This window comes from Dasypus novemcinctus, chromosome 26 (assembly GCF_030445035.2).
Source record: "Dasypus novemcinctus isolate mDasNov1 chromosome 26, mDasNov1.1.hap2, whole genome shotgun sequence".
Taxonomy (NCBI): domain Eukaryota; kingdom Metazoa; phylum Chordata; class Mammalia; order Cingulata; family Dasypodidae; genus Dasypus; species Dasypus novemcinctus.
In genome coordinates, this window is record NC_080698.1 from 19,532,708 (window position 1) to 19,547,907 (window position 15,200).

General features: G+C 51.4%; 1 protein-coding gene across 5 annotated transcripts in view; it reads right to left on the reverse strand.

Moving 5' to 3' along the window:
* Window positions 1-4,898: 4,898 nt before the first annotated feature.
* Window positions 4,899-15,200, reverse strand: part of FAM107A (family with sequence similarity 107 member A) — a 68,118-nt gene continuing 57,816 nt past the window's right edge. For all 5 annotated transcript variants that reach the window (XM_004477750.5, XM_004477751.5, XM_071212124.1 and 2 more), the window contains 3 exons: window positions 8,647-8,821; window positions 6,691-6,847; window positions 4,899-6,155 (listed from right to left, as the gene is read on the reverse strand). In XM_004477750.5, the coding sequence (XP_004477807.1) occupies window positions 6,048-6,155; window positions 6,691-6,847; window positions 8,647-8,821 (440 nt within the window). In that variant the 3' untranslated portion in view covers window positions 4,899-6,047. The remainder of the gene's footprint in view (window positions 6,156-6,690; window positions 6,848-8,646; window positions 8,822-15,200) is intronic.

Consider the following 15,200-nt stretch of genomic DNA (forward strand, 5'->3'; position numbering starts at 1 on the left):
GGAATCTACATGCTTTGGGAGGGGTGGCTTCTGCCTCCCTGGAGCCAGTGGGAGGGCATTTGGCCCAAGTATGGTCAATGACAGTATCTCATCTCTCCGGTTTAAGTGATTGGTTCCGGAATGAACACATGGTCCGAGTTGGCCAACCAGAGATCTTTGTCCCTATCACCCGTGGTTCCTAACGGGGATCGTCTCTTTCTGTTGTGCTTGTTCAGCTGGAAGATGGGCCAGGGGCAACCGGGGACATCTCGTTCCACACCAGGAGAGCTGTTGACAGAGAGAGAGAGGTAGAGCGAGAGGAAGAGAGAAGGAGCTGGGAGGCCATCAGTCCCTGGAGCCAGCCACACCTGAGGCAGAGGCTTGACTTTACAGTTTTGGAATATATAAAGTCTCCTCTTTAGAAAGTTTCTGTTTAAAATTAGATTTCTCTCATTTGCCACCAAAAGAGTCTTGACTAATACAATTTCACTCTCTGTCAAAGTCTCCAGGCATCTCATGGAGACTTAAAATCTAGACTGATAGACTTTACAATATCAGGTCATCTTCCCAACCTGGAAGAACACACCTCTCTCCATGTCTCCCCCTACAGTGTCCTTTATTCCTATTGGTATTTAAAAGTTTTCTTTGAATAAATCACACTTTGAGTTAAATTAACATACATATTATTTATTTACTTGTTTAAAACAAGAATGTTATTCCTTTTCTCGTGTGGACCCTGAGATTGGAATGCCAGGCTTTCGTGGCATCAGCTGATGCCCTGCATTAGGCAGGATGGGCTGGGCTAGGCTGCAATAAAAAATCACTCTCCGGGATCGGTGGCTTAATGCAGCCAAAGTGTATTTCTCCCTCCCGCCAAGTTCACTGGTGGCCGGGCAGTCCCGCGGTGCGTCTGTCCTCCGTGGTGACTTGGCGAGCCAGGTTGCTTTGATTTGGGGCTCCCCCATCTTGAATCCAGGCCTCTGCACCTGCTGTGAAGGGGAATCGGGCCTGGAGGATGCCCCCGGCGCTTCTCGTGGCCGCAGCCCGGAAGCCACACCCGACACACTTCTGCCCCCATTTCATTGTCCAGAACCAGCACAGGACCCGCCTTATGGCGAGGGACGACGGAGTAGAGTCTGCCAACTGCCCAGGTTGGAGAGGAGAGCCAGGTATGGAAGCTTCGGTAAGAACTGCCCCTAACTCTCGGCTTCCCCGCGATTTGGACCTCATTTGTTGAGTCAGCAGAAGAGGGTTACCTAAATGGTAACCCAACAATGAGGATGGTGTTAAAGCAGGGGGTCTGGGTGAGGCCTGGGGGTGGAGGGTGGGGACTGGACGCCAGACAGGCGTCTTAGAGAAATAAAAGGAGCAGAGGGGTCAGGGTCACTGCTGGGGAAAGGAGAGATGATAATAGTTAACTTTCATTGAGTGCTGGCTATGTGCCTAGCGCTTGCCAGACATTGGTTGTTGGTTAACTCAGTTCTCTTGGGAACCGGCGAGGCTGGTACTATTGGAACCCCCATTTAAGAGCTGAAGATGGGAGACCCAGCACTGTCAAAGAACTCATCCGAGGTCCCCCGGCTTCGGAATGGTAGAGCTGGATCTACCCCACACCCCCAAATCTAAAGTCTGCCTGACATCATCGCCAGGCTCTTAGGGCCTGTGCCCCCTGCTAAGATACCTGCGGGGCTTAGGCTCCTGTGTCAGCCTGGCCAGGTCGTGGCATCCAGTTGTTTTGTTAAGCAAGCCTTGGCACGATTATTATTGTGAGGAAATTTTGTGGACTTAAATCATCAGAACATTGATAGTACCTAATGTCCTGAAGGCTCTAAAAGGGCTTCTGGAAGGACTATTTATTCTGTGAGGCCCAGCAGAAGGGAGCATTGTGCCGGAGCAGCATGGGCGGGGGGGGGGGGGGGGGGTTGCGGAGCAGAGCAGAGGAGGACAGGGAGGGGCTCGCAGGAAGGACTCTGGCTTTCACTCTGAAGTGGGAGCCAGTGAGGGCTCTGTGCGGAGCAGTGGGATCGGCCTCATGTTCTGGTAGGGTCGTTGTGGCTGCTCTGCTGAGAAGCGACTGCAGGGGCAAGGGGAGAGGGGCAGGGGGGCCGGGTGGGAAGAAGGCATCGCAATGACGCAGGTGAGAGGGCAGGGGCTTTACCTGTCTAGATCCACCTCTTCCTCCAGCACAGAGTGTGCTTCCTGGTACAGAGCAGTCACTTCATCTGTTGAACTGGGAATGAATTGAATTAGTGATGCCCAAACACCAGTCCTCTTACTGGTGCCAAGTTGGCTGTGTGGGGCAGGTGCAGTAAAACAGATCCCAGGCACTGCCTCTGGGGATCCTGATCCAGTAGGTTTCTGATGGGAAAGAGGACTGTAGACTTCTAGCACAGCTTGCAAGTAATTCTGATCAGCAGGCAAGGCTGGCCTTCTAGGTCAGATAGAAATTCATTTGACCACAAGCCACAGAGACCTGACCAACGCTGGCTTAAACAAAGAGAATTTAGTTTTATTTACAAGCATTCTGGGGGAAGATGTTTGCCTGCATTGGTTTGGCAGCTCAATGATGAGAGGGTCAACATCTCTATGATTCTCTTGGTGTTTCCTCATGGTAGCCAGATGGCTGCTGTGGTTCCAGGCATCACCTCTTCAATCAAGGCAAGAAGATGGGGGGGGGTGGTGGCAGGAAGGGGTTCTTTGCAATGCCTGTCCCTTTTATCAGGAGAAAGAGTACCTTTCCCACACACCCCTGTAATCACCCTCTTACAATTCATCGGCCACACCTGTCACATGGTCATCCCAAGCTGCCAGGAGACAGGAAAAGTGAGAATGTGGTTTTCTGGCCTGTGCCATGGGAGGTGGCTCGAGAGGAGCTGGGATTGTCCACTGGGGAGTGAGCCGAGGGTGTCTGCCGTTGCTCTGCTGGCAACGTGGTGCTTGAGGTCCCTTCTACTTCTGGGGCTTCATCTCCGTGACTTGCTTCCTCCATGGAGCACCTCTAGGACCACCGAGCGAAATCCCGAGCATCCCCTGGAGATCCTGCTCCATCCTGGACACTGTCTGGCCTCTGTTCACGTGCCGGGACAACATAGAGACCCCTGAGGCCGAGTGTTTTAGGGAAGTGGTGGTCTTTATTTAGGGGCCATGCATCCTTAGCATTCCCTCACCTGGCAGACATTTATAACAGCGTGACCACATTTTCATCCAGGCAGCACCTCTGGGAGGCATTAGGGCTCAGTTCATGCACACGTGCACACACATGCACACACAGGCTGTAGTCACCCCACCTGGCACCACACACAGGGAAAGGACGCCTCTTTCCATCTCCCTCAAACTGCCCAGGAAGGAACGAGCCCTTCCCTCCCTCAGCCCCGCCTGTGGTTCCAAGAATCAGCTGCAGCAGCTCCCTCTGGCAGTTTTGGTGATGAAAGGAAGTACTTTCCCAGCACCGCCATCCTCCCCCTTAAATGATTGGTTTACAAAGTCAGATTTTATTCTTCAGGGGAAAAGCAGCAGCCTTGGTTTATTCTTTAAGTCTTTAAAAATGGGACAGGAGCAAAAGGTTAAAAGGGTGTGGGAAGCCATGGTAATGGACCACAGGGGATCTTGGCGAGCGTGCAGGGCAAACCGCCCGCCTTATTAACAAAGAGACCGCGCCTGTCGACAAGGCGACTTTCCTGTTTTCTTCCTCTTCCTTGTTCTTCTTCTGTCATAATCTCTCGGGCAAAAAGCGTCGCGCCTGCGCAGTACTGCTCTAGGGCCACAATTGGCGCGAAGACGTACAACCTATGACAGGCAGCCTAACAACTTTCCATCGCCTTTTATGGAAACTTGCCTTGCATGCCTATCATACCCTGCCACGTATTCTACCCTCAGTATAAAGTCTGATGCTCAGCCCTCAATAAACGAGACTTGATCAGAATCCTGTCTTGTCTCCGTTCTTCTCGTCTCTTGTCCCTCCAATTCCCACTCCCTCTTTCAGGTCCTGGTTCGACTGTCCCGCGGGTCGGGTCAAAAGGGTGGGTCTTGCATGGGAAAGAAGTTTTGAGGAAGAAGGGGTGGCTTCTCTGGAGCTTTACCAGGAGATAGAATCCAAATAAGGGCATGTGGCAGGTTGAGATTGTTTATGAATTCCTAAAAGAGAGAACGTTTGTGAACTGGTCTGTTCCTCTGGGTGTGATTCCCTTTGACGGCAGTAGATTCAGTTGAGATGGCTTTGGTTGAATTATGTTAAGATTAGGGCTTTCATCGAACCCCGTCAGTTTAAGTCCCCGGCCCCTTGGTGGGCTATATAAATGGACACTCACTTAAGGAGACACAGAAGAAGGCACAGGAAGAAAGAGTGCTCCATGGCCACAGAAGAGGAGAGAACTTGGTCATTTTGGTCCTGTCATGTGACAGAGAGGAGAAGGCTCAAACAGCTAAAGCCCTGGGGAAGCTGAGCCATTCGCTTCATAGTTTGCAGCTGAAGAGACCAGAGCCCTGAACAGCTGAGAAGGCCTGGAAAGAACGAGCGCTCCAGCCTACAGCTGAGAAAGGAAGAAGCGGGGCCCACAGCGCCTTAAGAGGAAGAAGGAAGGAGAGGCCAGGCAGAGGTTGCCTGCCATCTTGCTTCAACATGTGGCAACAGACTTGGGGGAGGAAGAAACCTTGAGTTGGACTCGTTAGGGCCTTAAACCATAAGCTTTTACCCCAAAAATACCCTTTATAAAAGCCAGCAGATTTCTGGTGCTTTGTATCAGCACCCCTTTTGGCTGACCAATACAGAGTGGGTCTGAGGTGGCAGAGGCTGGCAACGGAACCCAAAGGGCCAGTCCATGGGGGTGGCAGTGGGGTCTTCAAACCACTGTTCATATTTCTAGAAGCCTATTGGAAGTCAGTGTGTACTTGCTCTCACAAAGCTGTAGGGAAAGGCAAAAGAAAAAAAACATGTCTTTATTTTGGCTAGGATTTATTCATAACAGTGTGGTCATACCGGTAAAAAAAAAAAAAGGCAGCTTGGCAACGAGAAGCATCTCTGGTGAAAACGACACCCACATCACCAACACCATTTGCTGGCAGAAGCCTTCCCAGCCCAGCGCCCCTGGGAGTGGGGCAGATCAGGAGCAGTCTTTGGGGCTACCGAAGGAGGGCAGGGCCAGCTGTGTAGGTGGGGGGACGGGGACCCCCAGGGCAGAGGTCCATGGACTTTGGGGGATGGAGATGGTTTCAGGGATGACATTTCCAATATTCACCACCCTTGGATGTTCCAGCCTTGCAGATCACCGTGTGATCCTCCAACCAGGGGTCTCAGCTTGTTAGAAATAGACTCTCAGCCCCCACCCCAGAGCTGCTGAATCGCACAGTGCATTTCAACGAGATCCGCAGGCGATGCGTCTGCACGGCCTGGAGAAGTGCCAGTCTAGACTTCTGGTAGCAGGAAGCTATGGCCCTGGCCAGGTGTGCTTACAAGGTGAGGTGCGCTTACAAGGCCAGGTACGCTTTCAAGGCCAGGTGTGCTTACAAGGAGGGCTGTGGGGGGAAGCCTGACCAACCCTATAAAGCGCTCTTTGTTAGCGATGTGAGCAAAGGGCTGCCCGGCCCCCGCCTCCCACCGCAGCCAGCGCCACTCCAGTCTTTTCCCCTAAATGCCTTTCAAGGACAGGAGTCCTGAGCCCCTCGGCTTGGCTGCCCCAGACCTGGCAACAGGTAAAACTACGGGCTGAGAGTTCTCCAAGAACCTGGGAGCGGGGCTTTTCCGAGAAGCAGGGCCCTACCAGGGCCTCGGAGGCTCCTGGGCAGACATGGGGCTTGTCCCTCTTCCTGCCAGCACCGTCTCCTCTGCAGGGATGCAGGGACACAACTCCCCTTCAGGGAGAGGCGCCTTGGTGAGTTTTCCCGGCAGTGACTTCCTTTGGGAGTGGGAGAGGCGGGTACTGTGAAGGAAAAGCCTGGGAGATCAGGGGTCCCCTGTCCCTCTGGGTGACGCATTTCTATGGGAGCAAGCGGGACCATCGTGTACGTCCCCAGGCCCGGCGCTGGCAGGTGCAGAGGGCCGGAGGAGGGTGTCGCCGCCGCAGCGCGCAGCCCTACAGCGCTCGCTCTTCACTCGTCAGGGTGGCGATCCTCCGCAGGTTTTCCCTGACTTTAATAAATTCGGGGGCATGATCCTCTTCCTTTTCTGGTTGCTTTTCCAGCTGAAGGAGAGAGAAACAGAGGGGTGTAGTGGGTGGGTGTAGGGGGATTTCTACTCTCAGAGCCACGGGGTGCAGAAAAGGGGCCTCTCGGCGAGGAAGCAGAACTGAGGATGGGGTCTGGCCGCCAGCCTAGCAGCTGTGATGGGTGAAGGGGGCGGCGTTGAGCACGGGACCGTTCTCCTGTGGAGCCGAGTTCAAGTTACTTGCCTCAGCCGAGCCTCAGGCGCCCCACTTGTAAGATGGGAACACCACCTGGCTTGGGGGGCAGTTGTGAGAAGGACAGCAGAATCGGCTTGCAGGACACTGGGCTGATGAGGACACAGGGTCAGAGGGGGGAGCCACTGGCCCTCCCAAAGCCAGAGAGAAGGAGGGGCCGAGCGGGCACTCAGGCCAGGGCGGGGCTCTGGGCCCAGGGCTCTTGTGGCTCAACCTCCTTCTCACTTGCGGAGGGGGCCACTTGCAGAGCCCCCCTGGGGCCAGAAGGCAGCGGGCTGGCCTGGGAGGCGAGCTGGGCTGGGTGGGTCCCTCCACCCACCTGGTTCAGCCTCTGCTGCCGTCTCAGCAGCTCCTGCTCGAAGGGGCACTGCAGCCTCTTGGCCTCCAGCTCCTCCTTCTTCTTCTTGATGAGCTGGTTCCGCCGGCGGTGCTCCAGGACCCGCTGCAGCTCCGGCTTGCTGTCCACGCCCAGGCCCCTGGAGCGGGAGAAGGGGCCAGGAAACGCCCCAGCCCCCATTATCTTGTGCGTTCTCCTGGCAGCCCCGGGGGGTGGTCCCATATCACAGGGAAGAGAAACGAGGCCCCCTGGGCTTAAGAGCACCGGTCACAGCTATGGCCCAAGGCATAGCTATGCGGGGATTGAAGGAGGATTTGAACCCAGGCCTGCTACCTACAGACGCCGGGCTTTACGCTACTTTTGCTTATTTTCTTAGAATAAACTTGTAGGGGTGGAATTTGCTGGGTTAGGCCCTTTTAAAAGATTTTGGATACTTATTTCCATCTACCCCCAAGAAAGGTGATCCTAAATATAATTTGTCAACAGTGTATAAGAGCATTAATTTCTCTCCATTGTCACCAGCCAGTCTTTTTATAGGTGAGACTCTGGTAGGCAAGAAGTAATACGCTACTCATCTGTGTTTCTTTGATTATTATTTACATGGAACAGCCTTTGATCTGTTTACCAGCCGTTTGCATTCCTTCTTTTGTGAACAACTGTACCAATCTTTTGTTCATCTTCTCTTTATGGATTTGTAAGATATACGTATATATTCATTCTCGTCTGTTATTTATACTGCAAATATTTGCCACAGTTTGTCTTTAGGGTTTTGTTATTGATTGTGGTGATTTTTTTTTAACATTAAAAGAGATGTCTCTAAAAGGCAATTAGAAAAAATACATATGATATAATCCTACGCGGGGAAAAAAAACACAACAAAACCCTAGAATTCAACACAATGTTATCTGCTGGCAGGTGGGTCTCACACACAACTGACAGCGGAAGAAGGAAAAATCACAACCAGCGCAATACCAGAACTGGCCAGCAGAGGGAGCTGCCAAGACGCCGCCTTCCCCAGCCCAGGGTCCTGAGCTGGGATGCAATTTTCCCGCCTCAGCGCGGGGGCTCGGCCTCCCTCTCCCCACTCCACATCCGGCCAGTTAGCAGAGTCCCATCCCTGCCATCTGCCACATGCCCCTGGAGCCCGTTTTTCTCACTGCGTCCCCAGGGCACAGTTGTGGGAGAGCCGCCACCATCGTGGGCCTCCTTGTGCCACCATTGCCCCCGCGGTGATGTCGCCCTCCCCTCGCCCCCTCTCCTCCCCTCGCCCCCTCGCCCCGTCCTGCATCTAGGGAGACCTCCCGGAAGCCCCAGGAAGGCCGTATACCTCTTCGTGAGCCCTTTCCTGCGTCCTCACCTGCCTCCCCTGGCCTGCCCCTCACCATCCCGGCCCCAGCCAGCCACCCACTTGTGGCTCCCCTCCATTTATTTGCACATGCTGTTCCTCTCCCGGGACACACTCCCTCTGCCCTCCAGGGCCCTGCTCCCAGCCAGGCGGACTCCTGCGGGCCCTTCGGCCTTAGCTGAAACAGCACCTCCTCGTGAAGGCATCTTGGACCCCAGCCCAGGGTCTCCCCCACCAAACCTCGGCTCCTACTGTGGGGTGATGCATCCATGCCCCTCTGTGAGAGCAGGACCCAGGTCTCATTCCTTCTCGTACCCCCAGTTCTGGGCACAGTGCCTGGCACATAGTAGGTGCTCAGGAAATGTACGTGGCGGGCATGCGTCAAGCAGGTGGCTGGGTGGGAGAACGGGACTTGCTGGGGCCCTCCGGGACCCAGGAGTCCACTGGGATCAGGCCTTTCGCAACTTCTGCTGATGACCGTGTGGGGCGCCCCAGGATCCCCAGTGTGACCGCCAGGCCTGCCTTCCCGAGGGGCACCCCCACCCCAGCAGGCCTAGGAGCGGCTTGCCGGCGGCGGCGGGCTCTGCCCTCACCTTCTGTGGTTCATGAGCAGCTCGCGGTGCAGCTCCTGGTGGCTGCGGGAGGCCTTCACAGGGTTCAGCAGTTTCTTGGGCTTGATGAGTTCCGGATTCCAGTCCCTGTACTCTGGCCGGGCCATGAGGCCCCCAATGTCTGCCCGCTCCCTCTGGATCTCTGAGTACATCGAGGCTGTCAAGATGGGCGAGGGAGTTGGTCAGGGCTGGGCCGAGAATCCGGGGATCCACCCTCCCCTAGGACCAGAGTTGAAGGGCAGAGGGTTTGGGTCAGACCTCTGCCTCTGCTACGGTGTGGCCCTTAGCAAGCTACCTCGGGCCTTTCCATGACTTGGTTTCCTCATCCGTAAAATGGAAATAATAATCAGACTTCTGCTCAGGGTTGTAGTGAAAATTGGAGATAATATTTGTGAAGTGTCCACGGTGTGGAGTAAAGTGATACTAGGTCACAAAGGATGGGCTGATGATACATGCATATATTTTGGCCTGACTTTGCAGGAAATAATTTTGCCCCACAGTAAAAGGAAATATGTTTGAGTATCTGTTTTTTAATGAAGTCGTATTAAGAAAAAGAGAAGATATATGGAAAGATTAATATGTACTCGTTAAAAAGAATTTGGATAAAATGCAGTACTGGTTTTTAAAAAAGGTGTATTTATTTATTTCTCCCCACCCTTTCACTGTTTTGCATTTGCTTTATCTGTTGGTCTTCCTTGTTTCTTTTTTCTTTTCTTTCTTTCTTTTTTTTTTTACTTTCAGAAGCTTTTATTTATTTTTTGTTTTTAAATTTTTTTCATTGTGACACATTCATTGCCTTTGGTGAACACATATTTCCTTGTTTCTTTAGGAGGCATCAGGAACCAAACCTGGGACCTCTGATATGGGAGGTAGGCACCTAATCACTTGAGTCACCTGTGTTCCCTGCTTTGTTATGTCTCTCATTGTGTTTTTCTTCTTGTGTCTCTCATTGCATTATCTTGTTGCATCAGCTTGCTGAGCCTGCCCGTTGTGCCAGCTCACTGTCTTGTGTATCCTCCTAGGAGGCATCAGGAATCTCCCCTCCCAGCTTCATTGTGTCTCTCATTATGTTTTTCTTCTTGTCTCCTGTTACATCAGCTTGCCTTGCCTGCCCATTGCACCAGCTTGCTGTCTTCTTTAGGAGGCACCAGGAACTGAACCAGGGACCTCCCTTGTGGTAGGTGGGTGCTCAATTGTTTGAGTCACATCCACTTCCCACATTCAGTATTAAAAGGAAGAACTCCTTATTGCCCAACTTTCCTCTCCATAGTTCCAGATTCTCTCATGGAAGCATCCAGCTTTTCACTTTCTCCAGATCAAAAGGAGACTATGAAATCCTGAGACTGTTGTACTCTTAATTACAAAGGGGTGGTTGTCATCTTTTATACAGATGTCTGACTTCTTTTCAATGGCTTCACTTCTACCAGAGCAGCTTGAAGTTTGCCAGTTTACTAGAAATTAAGGCAGAAAGTCTCCCTTTCTTTGACAACCATCTCCTTGAAATGCCCAAAGATAGAGAGAGAGAGCGTGCGAGAGACTTCTTTAAAAAAATGTCTGACCGGGGTGGACACAGCCTTGCCATTGGCTACTTAGCGTAATCACAGTGACAGTGTGGGCACGGACTCTGCCCCTTCATGAGTCCAACATTTTTGAGATTGAGTCCCTAATATGTGCCCGACACTAGCAGTGTCCCATCTGGTCTGGCCAGGTACTCAGTGAATATAATCATAAACCCTTTGAAGCCCTATGTCATGTGGTGTCACCCTGACCCTCTGGACTTGAGTCACCCAGCTGCCAGGCCTGGCCTAAACGAGGGCCAGCTTGTCCCTTGTGAAGGGCCACCACGTTGCCTGTGGACAGACCCTCACTTCATTCCCTGTTGGGAAGAGGATGAAAGCCATTCCCTGCCTTTAATGGGGTTTTATGGATGAGCAGGTGTTTTCCAGGTAAATTAGACAGGGATGGTGTTCTCTGCAAAAACCTGGAATTGGGTTTGGAAATACAGGGGTGGGGGCTGATGGGGTGTGAACTGCAGGCAAAGTGTCAGAGGACTAGAGGCATCTGAGGAGACTGTACTTGCAAATGGAGGCATGCCAGACACATGTTTGGCATCTCTATTATTACCCATTGCAGGGTGCTGCTAGGAGGGTAAGTGAGACCATGTATGTAAAGATGCTGTGTAAACTGGAAAAGGTGTTTATTATCAGACATTTTGGATATAACCAGATTGTTAGAACACAGAAACATATCTGCTAATTTTTTCTTGAATTCACATGCTCAGTACTGTTTCTAAAATGAGAATTCTAATTAATTTCCTTTCCTCTCATCTTTTTTTCACAAGGCTAAGTTTGTCTTCAGGATATATCCTTCCTAATTTTTTGGTCCTTAACAAACGATTGTGTTGGGAAGCAGATGTGGCTCAAGTGATTGAGTTCCCCCTACCACATGGGAGGTCCTGGGTTCAGTTCCTGGTGCCTCTTGGAGAAGATGAGCAAGACAGTGAGCTGGTGCAATGGGCAGGCGTGGTGAGCTGATGCAATAAGATGACGTAACAAGGAGCACAAAGAGGAAAGACAATGAGAGATACAATGAAGCAGGGAGTTGAGGTGGCTCAAGTGACTGACGGCCTCTTTCTTACATGGGAGGTCCCAGGTTCGGTTCCCAGTGCCTCCTAAAGAGAAGACTAGCAGACACAGAGAGAACACAGTGAATGGACACAGAAAGCAGATTGTAAGAGCAAAAACAGTGAGGGGGTGGTAAATAAATAAAAATATATCTTAAAAAACAATAAAAAAAACACAAATGATTGTGCTAGTATATTTAAAAATGGTAGTTACTTAAAAATGGGCACTTGAGGGGAGTGGATGTGGCTCAAGCAGTTGGGTGCCTGCCTCCCACATGGGAGGTCCCCAGTTCAGTTTTTGGTGCCTCCTAAAGAAGCTGAGCTGATGCAACAAGCTGACGCAATGAACAGACACAATGATCAGGGAGCGGATGTGGCTCAAGCAGTTGGGTGCCCACCTCCCACATGGGAGGTCCTGGGTTCAGTTTCCGGTGCCTCCTAAAGAAGATAAGTGGACACAACTGCAGACAATGAGCAGACAGATGAGGGAGCCATCTCCAAAGAGGATGGAAATATTTTTTAAAAATGGACACTTGAAAAATAAACAGTTGCCTGTATCAATGCACTCTCTTTCTCTTTTTAAAGATGGGTGTTTTCCTAGTGTCTAGCAGTCAGTGGATTAGAACACCCTGATTGAGATTGGAGCACAGAATTTCTTTTTCCTTTTGTTGCCTGTCTTCATTACCAAGTCCCACCAATCCTTTTTCTGAGTAATTCTCAGCAACCCTCTTTCTTTCCTAGAGCCTCAGCTCTCATCTTATGTACCCCAATATCACAGCACATTTAAATAACTGCTGTGGTTCCCTGACTATTCACCCTGACCCTAGTCCCTTTGTACCCCAGACCTTCCAGAACTACACAGTTATCAGTAATACAATCTTAAAAAGAACTGTGTGTTACCAAAGTGATAAGATAGGAACCAGAAATAACTTTAGGAAAGGAGAGGGCAGAATTAATATTTCCATAAGATACAGTTGAATATCTAGAATTCCCAAATGGACTAACACCAAAGCATTTGGAACAAATGAAAGAATTCAGTGATGTGAGCAGATAAAAAATAAATGCACAAAATCAAGAGGTCCTGCACAAGAAGAATAACCATATATATTAATAAAGACATTCATTCATTCTATTAATGTTTGCATTCCTAAAATTTGCCAGGTGCTGAGTAGACGCTGGAGACACAGGTGAACTTAACAATGCCAGCCTGCTCTCACAGAGATGCTATCCTACTAGGGAGGCAGGCAGTAAACATGTACCCAAACCAATAAAAATAAACAATTGCAAACTGTGTTAAGCAGAATGAAGGACATGGTTGAGCTGTGATAGACCCCACTCAGCTAACATGGAGGTGAAGAAGGTCAACCACCACACCAGGGAGCCGAGAGTGCCTACAACTGAAAGCAGGAGAATTGCATCCAGCATCCACGTGGAATCTAAGCCCCCTCTTGATATAGACGTGGCGTGGACACAACCATTCCAAGTCCACAGGATGGAGGAATAGAGTATGAATTAGAGTGGACTTACTGATATTCTATTCATGAACTATTGTGATTAGTAATCGAAGAAAATGTGGCATTGGTATGGAGAAAGTGGCCATGGTGGCTGCTGGATGTGGGGAGTGGGAGGAAGAGATGTGATGTGGGGGCATTTTCGGGGGTTGGAGTTGTCCTGGGTGGTGCTGCAGGGATGGTTACCGGACATTGTGTGTCCTCCCATGGCCCACTGGGTGGACTGTGGGAGAGTGTGGGCTATGGTGTGGACCCTTGACCATGAGGTGCAGCGGGGCTCAGAGATGTATTCACCAAATGCAATGAATGTCTCATGATGACGAAGGAGGCTGTTGTTATGGAGGGAGGAGTGGGGTGAGGAGGCGGGGCGTATATGGGGACCTCATATTTTTTGAATGTAACATTAAGAAAATAAAGAAAAAAAATACAGTTAAAAAAAATAATAGAACTGCCTTCTCTGAGGAGGTGACATTTAGGCTCTGACCTTTGAGAAGGCGCAGGGGCAGAAACTGGGACAGACAGAACAGCACGTGTGACTCATGTACCTTGAGCAAGCTTGGTCTGTTCCCGAACAAAAAAGTACCGTGTGGCTGGGGGTGGGGGGGAGTGGGTTTAAGCTGGGGAGAGATGGAGTCTGATTGGATTTTTTTTTCAACGGATACATTTTATTACATCTTTAAAATGTCCCACATAGGCCTGGCATCTTGTTTCCATAGCTGGACAACGCTTAGATTTTATTCATCAGCCTGCGGAACTGTTCCTTTTTCAGAGACGTAGATACCATCTGTTTTTGTTTCCTAACTGCTGAAACAAATACCATACTCTGGGTTGGTTCAAAGCCAGGACTTCCTTGGCTCACGGTTTTGGAGGCTCGGAGGCTTGCTTCCTCCCAGGGCAGGCATCGACTGGCGTCCCGGCAGCCTTCGGGGTTCCTTGGCTTTTCCGTCAGGTGGCAACCTCTTTGCCTTCTGGGTTCTGCTGCTTCCAGCTTCTGGCTCTGTAGCCGCTCTTTGTGGTCTTCTCTAGAAGGCCTCCGGTCACAGGATTAAGACCCTTCCTGCTTTAGCCGGGCCACACCTCAACCAAAGGGACCTCTTCAAAAGGTCCTATTGACGATGGGCTCAGCTTCACGGAATGGATTACGAACCTGCTTTTCTGGGGTAGGTCACTCCAAGCCACCACATTATCCAAACATTTTCTGATCAAAGAAGCCGGATGTGCTTTAAGTTCAACGTCATTTCCTTTAAGAATGAACTCTTCTTTCAGGGCTTGGGAATAACCCTTGCCCAGCCTCATCTGAACTGTGCGGATGTATTTTCACCCAAGAAATTTTGGGTTTCTTCAAGAGGTCCAATCTCCCGAATAACGATACGGATGGGAACAAAAGCGTACAGATTTCACCTTGCCACCCAAGCCCGGCTCCCGGCCTGTGTGTGCCTATGGGAGTGTGAACTGCCGCCAGTTCCTTTCTATTCCCCATCATCTGTCAACCTGAAGCTTCTTTTCCTGCCCAAGGAGACTGAGTTCTACTGCTGTGGCTGAAGGCCGTCTGCTGGGCTCCCCTGAGGCCCTTCACAGTACCAGGTTCTGGAATGTTGACAGTTTGCTGAGAATGCTCTTCATTCTTGCGGTAGGCACAGGAGAGAGCCCAAGGCACTCTTAAAAAGGCCATTCTGGCTTCTGTTTGTGACTTTGGTGTCTCACACTTCCAAGGCTCGGCCTCTGGGTCTAGTGCTCTCCTATTCAATTCCAGAATAAAACTATCTGCCTGTCTGGGCAGTTTGACCCAGTCGTACAGGGACTTACCTATTCCTAAGAGAGTTTCAACAAGGGGCCCTGCATTTTCTCTGTGCATTGGGGCCTGCAAATTACGGAGCCCATCCTGTTCCCCAGGTCTAATGAGTGGCCTGCCCTGGCTCACGACCCCTCCAGGACTGTAAAGAAAGGCTTAGCAGCGAGCTGGGGTGGCGGTTTTCCCTTAGTCCAGGGTGGTGAGGTGGGGGCGGGGGCTTCCGGAAGGCGGTGGCTGGGTGTCCAGCCCAGAGCCACGGGCAGGGAAAGCTGCTGCCTTGGCCAGTCCAGGCGCTGAATGGCCGGGCACGGTGTGCATGGGTGGGGTGAGGATGGGCTGCGGGCTCCCCCCCAGGGCTCCCCCAGGGCTTAGAGAAATGCTGAGCCAGCCTTCCTGCTTGCATGTGGAAGAACCTCACACAAGAGGGTGCTCAACAAAGCACAGGTGCTAGGCCAAGACAATTCAGGCCGGAGCTCAACCGGGCCTCCCGGGGGCCAAGTAGGCCCCTGGTTCGAGTGCTGCTCCCGCCAGGGCTCCGAGGCTGCTGGGCTGCCATGAGGGAGCTGCGGCTTTCTGCACCTTTGCGAAAACGGCCATGCCGGGGAAAAGA